This window comes from Leopardus geoffroyi, chromosome C3 (genome assembly GCF_018350155.1).
Source record: "Leopardus geoffroyi isolate Oge1 chromosome C3, O.geoffroyi_Oge1_pat1.0, whole genome shotgun sequence".
In the NCBI taxonomy this organism is placed as follows: domain Eukaryota; kingdom Metazoa; phylum Chordata; class Mammalia; order Carnivora; family Felidae; genus Leopardus; species Leopardus geoffroyi.
This window is the reverse complement of record NC_059338.1, coordinates 41,670,190-41,685,893: the sequence shown is the minus strand read 5'-3', so window position 1 is coordinate 41,685,893 and position 15,704 is coordinate 41,670,190. Positions and strand designations below refer to the sequence as shown.

Below are 15,704 nucleotides of genomic sequence, written 5' to 3'. Positions count from 1 at the left end.
ACACTTCTCTAAAGAAGACATCCAGATGACCAACAGGCACATGAAAAGATGCTCAACGTTGCTCCTCATCAGGGAAATACAAATCAAAACCACACTCAGATATCACCTCACACCAGTCAGAGTGGCCAAAATGAACAAATCAGGAAACTATAGATGTTGGAGAGGATGTGGAGAAACAGGAACCCTCTTGCACTGTTGGTGGGAATGCAAACTGGTGCAGCTGCTCTGGAAAACAGCGTGGAGGTTCCTCAAAAAATTAAAAATAGATTTACCCTATGACCCAGCAGTAGCACTGCTAGGAATTTACCCAAGGGATACAGGAGTGCTGATGCACAGGGGCACTTGTACCCCAGTGTTTATAGCAGCACTCTCAACAATAGCCAAATTATGGAAAGAGCCTAAATGTCCATCAACTGATGAATGGATAAAGAAATTGTGGTTTATATACACAATGGAATACTATGTGGCGATGAGAAAGAATGAAATCTGGCCTTTTGTAGCAACGTGGATGGAACTGGAGAGTGTTACGCTAAGTGAAATAAGTCATACAGAGAAAGACAGATACCTTACGTTTTCACTCTTATGTGGATCCTGAGAAACTTAACAGAAGACCATGGGGGAGGGGGAGGGGAAAAAACAAGAGAGGGAAGGAGGCAAACCGTAAGGAGACTCTTAAAAACTGAGAATAAACTGAGGATTGATGGGGGGTGGGAAGGAGGGGAGTGTGGGTGATGGGCATTGAGGAGGGCATCTGTTGACATGAGCACTGGGTGTTGTATGGAAACCAATTTGGCAATAAATTTCATATTAAAAAAATAAAATGATATATCAGTTAAAAAAAAAGATGTCAATTATATTACTAGGCAGCATCACGTATAAAAATAACCCCCTACTTGATAAATTGCATCTGGACTGGGAGGGACTGCAAAGGAATGGTAAATATTTGGTGGGGGCACTGCCCTTCAGACTGTCCTGAGTTTCTCATAATTGGAATATCCGTCATGGGACCCTAGAAACTTGTTACAAGATACGGTGGCTCCTATAAAACAGCAAGGCTTCCAAGTCAAGATAGATCCACATCCAGTAATATGGATTTCTTCTCCTCTCACCTGAGCTGTGTCTCCTGGAGAAACAATAGCTCCTAGATGGCTGAGCGAGCTGTCCCATGAATCACTGCAAGGACTCCAGTCTGACCTGACCTTATGGCAAGGTCTGAGTGGGTTCTGTCTGAAATCCTTCTGAATAAACTGATACCAAGTGTGCTCATTGGTGGTTTTATGAATCTGAGTCTGAGGTGAACCCACGAGGACCACCTTGTGGGCACGGCAGGTGTGTTATCGGTTCGTTAGTTTCCCTACTCACTCACACTGTGCCTCTTTTACCCCAGTCCTTGTCTGTCACGGTTTTCCTAACACGTTGAAGTCAGTGCAGTATCTCAGTTTCAGCTCCAAAAACAAAACAAAATGTTCTTGAGAACATTTGTGCAGATGTGAGTCTGCTCAGTTGCCTTACAAAGGATGAGTAGTCAGTAAGCGCGGCCTTTGGCTGTTCTCCTTTTAGCCATTTTCTTGTCATGCCCCACTGTTTTGTAGAGGATTAGATGAGTGTCAGAGAAGAGCAATGAAACAGTGACATCTAACTTCTCCAGAGGCTTGTTACCCATCCTCCTCCAGTCTCTAGAAAGTGATTTTTAAGCCTCACTGTGGGAGCCCCCTCTGGTGATGATGCTGGCTTCTGGGGGAGCGGCAAGAGTAGCAGGTGTTCAGGGCTCCAGGTTAGTCCCCTTCTCGGCCGAAGCAGTGCTGCTTTTCTGTTCGCCTCAGTTACTTGACATTTCAGATTCCCTTTGGACAAAAGCTTCCAGAGTGTAAAAAATATACAATGAAAATCACTGACCAAGAGAATATGGCCCAAAACTCAAGATAAAATGAAATATACTGATCTTTGACAAAGCTTACAACCGATCATGTAAGACCATCACCAGGCCATCACTCAGAAACCATTTCCTGATTTTTAGATACAACTTGAGGAACTTAAGTTAACATATCTGATTACCAGCCCTAGCAGAAGTAGCAAATGTTAGGAGTTTAGGCACATTGTCACTAACAAAGGATATTTGATAACCCTGTGACTGAGGAAAAGCTATGAAAAAAAGACTAAAATCAAAATCAGCAAAAAGCAAAAGTAGTCTGGGATTATTTAATGGAAGGCCAAATAGCTTTCTGTACCTTGATGTCCTATGAAGGTGTTATTTATATTACAGCATGTATAATAAATGATGTTTTCTCACTAATTTGAAAAGATATATGCACCCCTGTGTTTATTGCAGCGTTATTTACAATAATAATAATAATGTAATAAACCCTTGTGTTTATTACAGCATTATTTACAACAGCTGTGATAGGGAAACAACCTAAGTGTCCGTCAATACATGAATGGATAAGGAAAATGTGGGGTGTATGTGCAATGGAATACTCAACCACAAGAAACAAGGAAATCCTGCCATTTGCAACATGGATGGACCTAGAGGACATTATGCTAAGTGAAATAAGTCAGACAGAAAAAGATAAATACCATATGTTTCACTCAAATGTGGAATCTGAAAAAAAAAAGTAAAGAAACAAAACAAATGGATACATAGATACAGAGAACAAGCTGATGGTTGCCAGAGGAGAGGGAGGTAGGGAGAATGAGTGAAATAAGTAAAGGGGATTAAGAGGTACAAACTTCTGGTTTTATTATTTTTTTTAATTTTTGTTTTTTTTCAACGTTTATTTATTTTTGGGACAGAGAGAGACAGAGCATGAACGGGGGAGGGGCAGAGAGAGAGGGAGACACAGAATCGGAAACAGGCTCCAGGCTCCAGGCTCCGAGCCATCAGCCCAGAGCCTGACGCGGGGCTCGAACTCACGGACCGCGAGATCGTGACCTGGCTGAAGTCGGACGCTTAACCGACTGCGCCACCCAGGTGCCCCTAAACTTCTGGTTTTAAAATAAATAAGTCATAGGGATGAAAAGTACAGCATAGAGAATAGTCAATAATATTGTAATAGTGTGTGGTGACTACAGTTTATTTGTGGTGAACATTTCATAACATATATACATGTCGAATCACTATTTGTATACCTGAAACTATATAATATCATATATCAACTATACTTCATTGTTTTTTAAAAATGGGAAAAGTGATGTTTTTGTTTACTCATATTCCCGGATGTTTACTTGCTGCCAGACATTGAGGGCCATAATCCATTTATGATGATAACTGATTCAAGAGAAGGTTAAATTATCTCCCATGTTCTCCATGCAGAGTGATAAGGAGCAGTAAAATACTGTAGAGCGTTTTTGGGTGGTGTTTTTAACGTTTGTATGCTCAAAGGATAATATTCCAATTATTTGAAAAACCCACTGACAGATATTTCACTCTCTTAAAGACACCAGTTAAATGAGGGTATTACTATACCTACTTTTTTTCCCAAATGAAAAAGTCTTCAAATGAAGATTTAATTCATGTTTCCAGAAAATTCTTAGAAAAATAATCATAAAATACATTTTCAAAATTCCAAATTGTGTGTATCAATATCACTATGGTCACAAAAGTAGAAATCCAGTAATAGGAAAATTTTCTGCTCACAGAGAACATTTAGGAAGCATGGTATTTCCATGACTGCAAATTTATATCTTTTTTTTTTTAATGACTGTATTCACTATGCTGTACTTTACATCTCCATGACTTACTTATTTTATAACTTCAAATTTGTACCCCTTAATCTTCTTTATCTATTTCACCTGTTCCCCACCCGTCTCCCCTCTGGCAACCATTAGTTCTCTGTATTTAAGAGTCGTTTGTTTGTTTCTTTCTTTGCTTGCTCATTGTTTTGTTTTTTAGATTCCACATGTAAGTGAAATCATACTGTATTTGTCTTTCCCTGACTTAATTCACTTAGCATAAAACCCTCTGGTATTTTGTTGTCATCCATGTTGTCACAAATGGCAAGATCTCATTCTTTTTTATGGCTGAGTAATATTCCCTATGTATGTATGTATGTATGTATGTATGTATGTATGTATGTATATACCACATCTTCATTATCTATCAGTGGATACATGAGTTGCTTCCCTATCTTGGCTTCTGTGAATGTTGCAATAAACATAAAGGTGCATATATCTTTTCAAATTAGTGTTTTCATTTTCTTTGGCTAAATACCCAAAAGTGGTATTACTGGATCATATGGTATTTCTATTTTTAATTTTTTGAGGAAGCTCTATACTGGTTTCCACAGTGGCTGTACCAATTTACATTCCCACCAACAGTGCATGAGGGTTCCTTTTTCTCCACATCCTTATCAACACTTGTTATTTCTTATCTTTTTGATTCTAGCCATTCTGACAGGTGTAAGATGATCTCTTATGGTTTTGATTTGCATTTTCCTGATGATGAGTGATGTTGAGCATCTTTTCATGTGTCTGTTGGCTATCTTAATGTCTTTGGGAAAATGTCTAATCAAGTCCTCTACCCATTTTAATCAGATTATTTGAAGGGGACAGAGTTATAGAAGTTCTTTTAAAAAAAAAATACCACTCTTATTTTCCAACAAAGGTTTGTTTTTCTTTATTTTTGTTGTTGTTTTTAGTATAATTGCACAATGTTACATTAGTTTCAGGTATACAACCTAGTGATTCAGCTTCCCTGTATGTTACGCTGTGCTCCCCACAAGCATAGCTACCATCTGTCAGTCACCTACAATGCTACAACGATGTCATTGACTATATTCCCCATGCTGTGCCTTTTATTTCTGTCTTACTCATTTCATAACTTTATATTTTGGATAGTAACCCCGTATTGAATGTATCATTTGCAATATTTTCTCCTATTCAGTAGGTTGCCACTTGATTTTGTTGATGGTTTCCTTTGCTGTGCAGAAGCTTTTTATTTTGATGTAGTCCCAATAGTTTATTTTTGCCCTTGTTTCCCTTACTTGAAGAGACAAATCTAGAAAAATGTCACTAAGGCTGATGTCAGAGAAATTACTGCCTGTGTTTTCTTCTAGTTTTATGGTTTCAGGTCTCACACTTAGGTCTTTAACCCATTTTGAGTTTATTTTTGTGTGGTCCAGTTACATTCTTTTGCATGTAGCTGTCCAGTTTTCCCAGCACCATTTGTTAAAGACTGTCTTTTTCCGGGGCTCCTGGGTGGCTCAGTCGGTTAGGCGTCTGACTTTGGCTCCGGTCACAATCTCACGGTTTGTGGGTTCAAGCCCCGCGTCAGGCTGTGTGCTGACAGCTCAGAGCCTAGAGCCTGTTTCAGATTCTGTGTCTCGCTCTCTCTCTTCCCCTCCCCCACTCTCACTTTGTCTCACTATGTCTCTCAAAAATAAATAAATGTAATAATTTTTTTTTAAAAAGACTGTCTTGTCCCCATTGCATATTCTTGTCTCCTTTGTCGTAGATTAATTGATCATATAAGCATTGGTTTATGTCTGGGCTCTCTGTTCTGTTCTGCTGATCTATGTGTCAGTTTTTGTGCCAGTATCATACTGTTTTGATTCCTACAGCTTTGCAGTATATGTTGAAATCTGGGATTGTGATACCTCCAGCTTTGTTCTTCTTTCCCAAGATTACCTTGGCTCTTGAGGCTCTTTTGTGGTTCCATACAAATTTTAGGATGATTTGTTCTCATTCTGTGAAAAATGCTGTCGGTATTTTGGTAAGGATTGCATTGAATCTGTAGATTGCTTTGGGTAGGATGGACATTTTAACAATATTGGTTCTTTTAATCCACGAACCATGGAATATCTTTCTGTTTGTTCATGTCGTCTTCAATTTCTTGCATCAGTGTTTTATGGTTTTCACAGTATAAGTCTTTCACCTCGTAAGGTTAAGTTTATTCCTAGGTATTTTTATTCTTTTTGGTACAATTATAAATGGGATTGCTTTCTTAATTTCTCTTTCTGTTACTTCATTACTATTGTATAGAAATGTAACAGGTTCGTGTATATTAATTTTATATCCTGCAACTTTACTGAATTCATTTATCAGTTCTAATCGTTTTTGGTGGAGTCTTTAGGGTTTTCTATATATAGTATTATGTCATTTGCAAATAGTGACAGCTTCACTTCTTCCTTACCAATTTGGATGCCTTTTATTTCTTTTTATTGCCTCATTGCTACAGCTAGGACTTCTAGTATTAAGTTGAATAACATGGTGGGAGTGGACATCCTTGTCTTATTCCTGATCTTAAAAGAAAAATTCTCAGTTTTTCACCATTGAATATGATGTTAGCTATAAAATATGTGTATCTTGACTTAGAAATATGGCTCTTGATTCAGTTTGATAAAATGCTTCTAGCAGTAGGGAAAAACTCAGGACTTGGCCACAGAGTTTTATGCACAGGAAATAGTAATGTTATCAGTGGTTTAATGTTAAAGGGATAAAATAAAGTTTCCTATATATCAGTTCTAAGCAAAATATTTAATATTTTCATCAATACTTCATTTGGTAAAATTAAATCTATTTCTTATATTTGATAGAGTGCCCAGTCTGGAGATAGAAGAAAACTAAGTTCTTAAAGAAATAATTACTAATAAAATGGAGACGTGATTAAAACAAAGTAAGAAAGGATAAGTGCAGAATACATGTGGGGAGAGAAATAATCTGTATAAATTCATGAGGGACCAGTTTGTTGTGTGACCCTATAGAAGAAAAGGAATCTGGAAGTCAAACTGAATATAGTAATCATTTAGCCCTTAGTTAACTATAAACTCAGTCTCCTGTTCATCATTGTTTAGTCCCTCATTACATTACTTTATCTGGTATTATATTCCATACTATAGGAATTATGTGGGAACATTTGTTTTTAATTCAGGTAAAAGAAAAAAGATACATCAAGAAATTAAAGAATAAACCAATGAGGAAAGATTAATGTATTCATTCCCCCATTTCAAGAACATTTATTGAGCATACACTATATGCAAGATACTGTGATGGGCACTGGGTAAAAGACATAGCACTTGTCTGCAAGAAGTTTACAGTCTTATGGGGCGCCTGGGTGGCGCAGTCGGTTAAGCGTCCGACTTCAGCCAGGTCACGATCTCGCGGTCCGTGAGTTCGAGCCCCGCGTCGGGCTCTGGGCTGATGGCTCAGAGCCTGGAGCCTGTTTCCGATTCTGTGTCTCCCTCTCTCTCTGCCCCTCCCCCGTTCATGCTCTGTCTCTCTCTGTCCCAAAAATAAATAAACGTTGAAAAAAAAAAAAAATTAAAAAAAAAAAAAAAAAAAAGAAGTTTATAGTCTTAGTGGAAGAGACAGGTAAGTGTGTATGATCTGCCCAGTGGTAGAAAAAGAGGAGTTGGGGAGGTTTCCTGAAGAAAGTGAACTGAGTCTTAAAGGTTAAGGGATTTCCTTTTCCCCCAGATTCCAGACTAAATAATCTGAAAATTTTTCCCACTGTAAAACACCCAGCAGTGCAGCAAAAAATACAATAAGCATCCCTCTGAATGCAGAGCAGAGCTTTAAAAAAAAAAAAAAAAAAAAAAAAAAGCAAGGTAATTCTCCAAGGGCCCAAACACACACAGCTAAGAAACAGAATTTCAGAGACTCATTTTCTCTCCATCTCTGACCACTACTTCTCTCTGTGAATACTTACTCACTTTTTTCCTACTGAAGAAGTTTTCTCCAAGAAGTGAAGAATGTCGCCACTTGCAGTTTGGGTTCACACCTTCTGCTGTTGCTTCTTTAAAACTTTCTTTTATTTATATTTTGGTAAAATACAACATAAAATTAACTGTTATAACCATTTTTAAGTGTACAGTTCAGTGGCATTAAGCACATTCACACTGTCGTGCAGCCACCACCACCATCCACCTCCAGAACTTTTTCACCATCGCAGATTGAAACTCTGTACCCATTAAACAATAACTCCTCATTCCTTCCTTCCCTGAGCCCCTGGTGTCCACTATTCTGTTTTTCTGTCCCATCGAATTTGGCTACTCTGAGTACTTCGTGTAAATGAAATAATACAGTATTTGTCCTTTTGTGTCTGTCTCATTTCACTACACCATTTTCTTTTGCTTGGAGAGGAAAGGACCTTCTCTATACACATACTTCCATCCCCTAGTTCCATATTTTAAAATCCTGAGAGAAAAAATAGGATAGGTTTGGCTTAGCTTTTCAGACCAGGAGGATGATGGGTGCTATGGTTTGTTCAGCTTGGGTTACCCTCGCATCTTCCCCAGTTCTTTGTGTAAATGTACCTTTTCATAGAGCCTTTTTTTGTCCTCTCTATCTAAAACAGCACCCCACATCACTCTAGATTCTTATTCTGCTTTATCTTTTCAGAGCACTTATCTCTGACTGTTATTAAATATACTTACTTGCTTATTACTTTTCCTGGCAGTAGAATATAAGATTTATAACATGAAAGACCTTGTCTGTCTTGCTCATCTCCGTGTTTCTAGTCCCTAGAACAGTGACTGGGACATAATAGGAGCTCGATAAATATTTTTAATTAATTAACTGGAAATTGGGCTGAAGATACACATTTAGTATTCATTGGTAAAAGTGATTAAAAGAAATGGTTTCCACCTCCCTAGTGAAGATAACCAATTAGAAATTAAAAGAAACTAGCCTTTAGTATATATGAATAGGGTGATTAAGAAAGTTATGCACAAATAGCAAGAGAACTACACTTTCTAAAGATAGATAATTGTGGAAAATAATAACCTTGCATGATGGATGCATAAGTCCAAAATTATAATAGATTAAGCCCTTTCCGAAATTGTTTTTCTATTACTGGACATTTAAACCATAAATGAATAAATGAACGTATAAACTCATTACATACATGCGTGTGAATGTGTAAACACACACACACACACACACACACACACACACACACACACACACACTCTTTTACTGATTAACATTGGAAGTGGGCAAAGTAGATGTGAGTCTAAAGCTGTAATGGGCAGTTCAGTTCTTTCTAAATGCCTTTGGTGGTAGCCAGGCAATTCAGAACACTCTGGAGCACAACTTCCCATTGTCATGCTGATCACCCATCAGCATCACTTGGACCCTGTTAACTGTAGCTGCCTTCGCTCTCTTCCCTTACCTGTCCTTAACCTCAAGAGCAGGGCAAGGCAAAGGGGAGCAGGGAGCAAGGTAGGGGCTATATTGGAAAAGACAAGAAAGAAGTAGGTATTTTGTAATGTATATAATTGTTGAATCACTGTGTAGTATACATGCGACTAATATAATTGTGTCAGCTATACTTCAATTAAAAAAATTTTTTAAGGAGGCAAAAATGTTCTGTTATCTCCCCGACTTCTTAGTGCTGCTTTCCATCTTTCACTTCCCTTAGAATTTATTATCCTTATGTTGCTCAATGAGCATCCACTGTTACACTTCAGCCAAGTCTACCCTACTCCCAGGGGCCCTCAAAATTACTTCTTTCATATCTCCACTCACTTCTCACACCTCACTCCCAAATCCAACAAGAATTCCCATTCTCTGGTAGGAAAACTGTTTAATTAAACTATACTGCAGGGCACCTGAGGGGCTTAGTTGGTTAAGCATCCCACTTCGGCTCAGGTCATGATCTCACAGTTCGTGGGTTCAACCCCATGTCAGGCTCTGTGCTGACAGCTCAGAGCCTGGATGGAGCCTGCTTCGGATTCTTTATCTCCCTCTCTCTTTGCCGCTTCCCTGCACTCTCTATCTCTCTCAAAAATAAACTTAAGAAAAAAATGTTTTTGAACTATATTGCCTTAAAGTTGTCTCCCTACCCCCACCAGAAGTCACCCCTGTAAACCTTCTCTAGGTGTTAAAAAGCCCTTAAGGAGTGACTTTCTCACTATTTATCTGAACCAGTAAAGAACTTTCCTGTGACAGCTTTTTGCTTTCCTTCCTAGGGGATTAAATAGAACCATAGCCAAAAAGTTCTGGGAATCAATCCCCACATTCAACTTTTAAGAAGTGGGAAATGTAGATATGATGTACCCTAGAATAGTTGATTAGGTCATAATATCACCCTCTCCCAGTTATTCACAACAATTAAGCTTTTTTTTAATTTTATTATACTTTTTCACTTTTGAGAGAGAGAGAAAGAATGCAAGCAAGCAGGGGAGGGGCAGAGAGTGAGGGAGAGAGAGAATCCTAAGCAGGCTCCTCTCCAGCATGATGTAGGGCTTGAACTAGCGAACTGTGAGATCATGACCTGAGCAGACACATAACCAACTCAGCCACCCAGGTGCCCCTAAGCATTTATTCTTAATTATCAGGGCACAATAGGGGCATGCATATTACTAAGTCAATATCAAATTAATTACTAAATTCTGCTTTCACTTGTACTTAATCCTGATTTATTTGTTGTTCATTAATATCATCACCTACTCTCAACTTAATAAGAGGCAGTATTGTATTGCTGGGGTGCCTGGATGGCTCAGTCAGTTGAGCATCTGGCTCTTGACTTTGGCTCAAGTCATGCTCTCATGGTTCCAGGGTTCGAGTCCCATATTGGGCTCTGTACTGATGGCATGGAGCCTGCTTGGGATTCTGTCTCCCTCTCTCTCTGCCTCTTCCCCACCCATAAGCCCGCACGCACTATCTCTCAAAAATAAACATTAAAAAAAAGGCAGTGTTGCTAAAAAGCACTTACCTGTGCTAAAATTAGTATATATAGTTAGAATATCTTGGTTTTAAAAGAATAAAAAAATTAAATCAACTATTGGAGTTATCTATGGGAACTCCAAACTTAATAACTTCTAGGACTTTGTGTGCTTTGAAATCACATTTCTTTTTATTTATTTATTTTTTCAAGTTTATATATTTGGAGAGAGAGAATCCCAAGCAGGCTCCATGAGCCCAGCATGGGTTTCAGTCTCACAAACTGTGAGATCATAACCTGAGCCAAAATCAAGAGTCAGACGCTTAACTGACTGAGCCACCTAGGCACCCCTGAAATCACATTTATTTATGGTATTTGCTCTGGTTAGGAAACCTAATATTTGAATCTAGAATTTATGAATATTTGAAAGGGGATTGAAAACCTACTAACTTCTGAGAAATCACAGATGTCTCAGATATATTTGGTGATAAACTTAAAAAAACATTATAATACTAGCTGAGATCAATGATACACAGCATCAGAGGGTTTCTGCCACTAATTGGGTAATCAAACTGCCACATTCTAAGAGGTTCCCTTTGGTTTTATATCTGCAATCTGGTTATCCTGTGACTCTGCTGTAGCTACTTCAGTACACAAGGTACCATTCAACACTCTCCTATTCTCCCAGGTAGAGCTTGGCCAAAAGTTACTGTGAGGCAAGAAGAACTGTATTTGATAAACCTTTAGAACTTTGGTATATCAGATATATTTGCTATAGCTTGTGTACTTCCATACTTCTGCAATAACTTAGACTTCTAAAATGTGTTATTTGTTTCTTTTACAGGACAATGAAGGCCAAACAGCTCTACATTATGGTAAGATGTCTCTAACTTATTAATAACCATATTTGGAAGTTTTCTTTATTTGTTTATTTCAACTTTGTCCAACCCTGTGTAGTGCTTGGAAAAAGGCCTGGACAGTTGGTACAGCCAGTGTGGAAAACAATGTGGAGGTTCCTCAAAAGATTAAAACTAGAATTACCATGTGATCCAGTAATTCCACTACTATATACTTACCCAAAGAAAACAAAAGCACTAACTAAAAAATATGCACCCCATGTGTACTGCAGCATTATTTACAATAGCCAAGATACAGAAGCAACCCGTGTCCACTATAGATGAATGGATAAAGAAGATGTGATGTGTATGTGTGTATATATGTGTGTACACACACACACACACACACACACACACACACACACACAGAAATATTAGCCACAAAAAAAGAATGAGATCCTGCCCTTTGCAACAACATGGGTGAACCCAGAGGGTATTATGCTAAGTGAAATAAATCCGTCAGAGAAAGACAAATACTAGATTATTTCACTCGTTTAAGAATTTAAGAAACAGGGGCGCCTGGGTGGCTCAGTCAGTTAAGCAGCCGACTTCGGCTCAGGTCATGATCTCATGGTCCGTGAGTTTGAGCCCCGCGTTTGGCTCTGTGCTGACAGCTCAGAGCCTGGAGCCTGTTTCAGATTCTGTGTCTCCCTCTCTCTCTGCCCCTCCTGTGTTCATGCTTTGTCTCTCTCTGTCTCAAAAATAAATAAGTGTTAAAAAAAAATTAAAAAAAAAAGAATTTAAGAAACAAAACAAATGAACAAAGGAAAAAGAGACTCTTAAATACAGAGAACAAACTGGTGGTTGCCAGAGGGGAGGTGGGTGAAATGAATGAAGGGGATGAAGATTAAGACTGTACTTAATCTTGGTGAACACTGAGAAATATATAGTATTGTTGAATCATTATATATCTGAAACTAATATAACACTGTATGTTAATTATACTTTAAAATAAAAATAAATTTAAAAGGAAAGTGTCTAGCACTAGCAGAGACACAGTAATTTTTTGTTGAGAAACAGATTAATAACCTCCACAGTTGGAGGTATATTAAAATTCTGTGGGAACATTCATAGTAAATAGAGCATTTCTATACCGTCAACAGAAATGGAGCCTCCTCCAGTCCACCTTTGAAAATTCATTCTTTCATTCTCAGTACTCTCAGTGACAAGTGAGATACTAATCATTGTCACTCTAGGAGCTACAGTCTCTCCTAAAAGATATACTTTCTTGATGTAACTGAAGTAAAGAAAAACAGATTTGAATTTGTAACTAATTTCACCTGCTGATTACCTTAGTCAAGTAATCTTCACTTAACTAATCTATAAAATAGAGGTTAATCTGTAAGATGCAAATAATATGGCTCTTAAAGAGTACTGGGTAAATTCAGTGAGATAAAAGATATTTTGTAAATAAAGCACTTATTAAAAGGATTCCTACTTTTATTCTATTTGGCTGTGTATGTGGTTGAATAAAACACAGCCATCAATATTTAAACTAGATTAAGGATCAACCCCCTTCATACTTTTGGGGACAGAATACATTAGGCTCTTTTGCCACTTTTGGCCATCCTGGACCACCATTCAATAATAAATGGCTCAGATGCCCCTGGACATTTCTGTCCACTGCTTATTAGCATTTGCTTGGATGTCAGGAACCTCACTGAATAGTCTAGGAGTCTAAACTTTTGGGCTAGCTGTTAATGCTAACTATATTTTTCAACCTGATATTGAAGGGTGAAATATCACCAAATGCATGCCCCTAACTTGGGTACCAAAACCAGTGCAAAAAAGGAAAATTTGAGTCAGTCTCACTTTTGAACATATATGTAAAAATCCTAAATGAAATATTAGCAAATTATATTCATCAGTGTATTTTTTATTTTTTTTTATTTTTTTTTTTATTTTTTTTTTTTTTTCAACGTTTATTTATTTTTGGGACAGAGAGAGACAGAGCATGAACGGGGGAGGGGCAGAGAGAGAGGGAGACACAGAATCGGAAACAGGCTCCAGGCTCTGAGCCATCAGCCCAGAGCCCGACGCGGGGCTCGAACTCACGGACCGCGAGATCGTGACCTGGCTGAAGCCGGACGCTTAACCGACTGCGCCACCCAGGCGCCCCATCAGTGTATTTTTTAAAGCTGTGACAAAGTTGAATTTATCTTAGGAATTCAAAGAAGATTTAACAGTTCAAGCATTTATCAATGTAGTTTGCCACGTTAACAAATTAGTTGAAAAACCGTTTGGTCAAATCAGATGCAGAAAAAGCAATTGAGAAAATTCAGTACTCAGAATGCAATATAAAGAAACTTATAGAGAAAAGGAATTAAGACCCCAGGCTCTTAAGCCGGACTTCTGGGTTCAATTTCTAGTTCTACTCCTGAACTTGGACAGATTATTTAACTTCAATGTACTTGTTTACTCATGGTGAAATAGGAATGATAATAACCTCAAAGATATATTATGAACATGTAATAGGCTAATCTATGTGAAGTGCTTAGGACAATGTTGGACACCTTGAAGGCACTCAGTAGTGTTAGCTAATACGATTGTTCATGAGATAAATTCCTAATAAACTACAAATGCGGGGCGCCTGGGTGGCGCAGTCGGTTAAGCGTCCGACTTCAGCCAGGTCACGATCTCGCGGTCTGTGAGTTCGAGCCCCGCGTCAGGCTCTGGGCTGATGGCTCAGAGCCTGGAGCCTGTTTCGGATTCTGTGTCTCCCTCTCTCTCTGCCCCTCCCCCGTTCATGCTCTGTCTCTCTCTCTGTCCCAAAAATAAATAAACATTAAAAAAAAAAAAAAAAACTACAAATGCAAGGAAATTTCTATGGCCTGATTAAATTATACATCATAAACCTAGTGCAAATATTACTGAAGATGAAATATTTGAAGCATTTCCTTTAAAATCAGGAATAAGAAAAAGATGCCTACCAAAACTAATTTTCTTGGGGCGCCTGGGTGGCACAGTTGGTTGAGCGTCCGACTTTGGCTCATGGTTTGTGAGTTCAAGCTCCACCTCGGGCTGGGTGCTGATAGCTCAGAGCCTGGAGCCTGCTTCAGATTCTGTGTCTCCCTCTCTCTCTGCCCCTCCCCCACTTGTGCTCTGTCTCTCAAAAATGAATAAATGCAAAAAAAATTTTTTTTAATCAAAAAAACTAATTTTCTTTAATATTGTATTGGAACCCTAGATTACACAGAAAGAAATGCAAAAGAAATAAAAAGTATATGGGATGGATAAAAAGAAACAAAGTCATCATTAATCTCAAACAATATAAGTAGTTACATAGAAATTCAAGAGACTCTATAGTCAAATTATTAAAACTCATACAGTTTCAGGGTGCCTAGGTAGCTTTGTCAGTCAGGCATCTAACTCTTGATTTCGGCTCAGGTCATGATCTCATAGTTCATGGGTGCGAGCCCCACATCGGGCTCCATGCCGGCAGTGCAGGGCCTGCTTGGGATTTTCTCTCTCCCTCTCTCTCTACACTTCCCCAACTCGCATGCACACTCTCTCTTTCAAAATAAAAAATAAACCTAAAAAAATAAAACCAGTACATTTTAGCAAAGATGCTGCATACAAAATAAGATTTTTTTAAATTACATTCTTTTTGTTTTAAATATAGAACTAGACTTTTTTTTTCTTAAGTTTATTTATTTATTTTGAGAGAGAGAAAATCGCAACGTGGGGCGCCATCTCACAAACCATGAGATCGTGACCTCAGCCGAAATCAGTCAGATGCTTAACCAACTGAGCCACCCAGGTGCTCCTAATTGCATTCTTAAACATTAGCATAAAAAGGTAGAAAGTAAGGGCACCTGGGTGGCTCAGTTGGTTAAGTGTCTGACTTCAGCTCAGGTCACAGTCTCACAGTTCATGAGTTGGAGTCCTGAGTCAACCTCTGTGCTGGCAGCTCAGCACCTGGAGCCTGCTTCGAATTCTGTGTCTCCCTCTCCCTCTGCCCCTCCCCACTTGCGCGTGCGTGGTCTCAAAAATAAATAAACATTAAAAAAAATTTTTTTTAAGATAGAAAATAAATTTTAAAGAACTAAGCCCTGGGCAAGCGCAGGTAAGAGATAGGGACTCCCTTATTCTGCCCAGGATCCCATCATGAAATAGGGTCTTTGATGTGGTGCACTGAGAATATTGAGGCCCTGATCACCCTTGCCCTGACTTGAGAGGTGGTGGTTCCATGCCAGGACAGCAAGGCC

General features: G+C 38.5%; 1 protein-coding gene across 6 annotated transcripts in view; it reads left to right on the top strand.

The window, feature by feature from the left end:
- ACBD6 (acyl-CoA binding domain containing 6) overlaps positions 1–15,704 on the top strand; it is a 223,140-nt gene that overhangs the window by 171,833 nt on the left and 35,603 nt on the right. For all 6 annotated transcript variants that reach the window (XR_006705739.1, XM_045452563.1, XM_045452565.1 and 3 more), the window contains one exon: positions 11,445–11,475. Coding sequence is in view for 5 of the 6 variants with exons in the window: in XM_045452563.1 (XP_045308519.1) it covers positions 11,445–11,475 (31 nt within the window). In the remaining variant the exon portion in view is untranslated. The remainder of the gene's footprint in view (positions 1–11,444; positions 11,476–15,704) is intronic.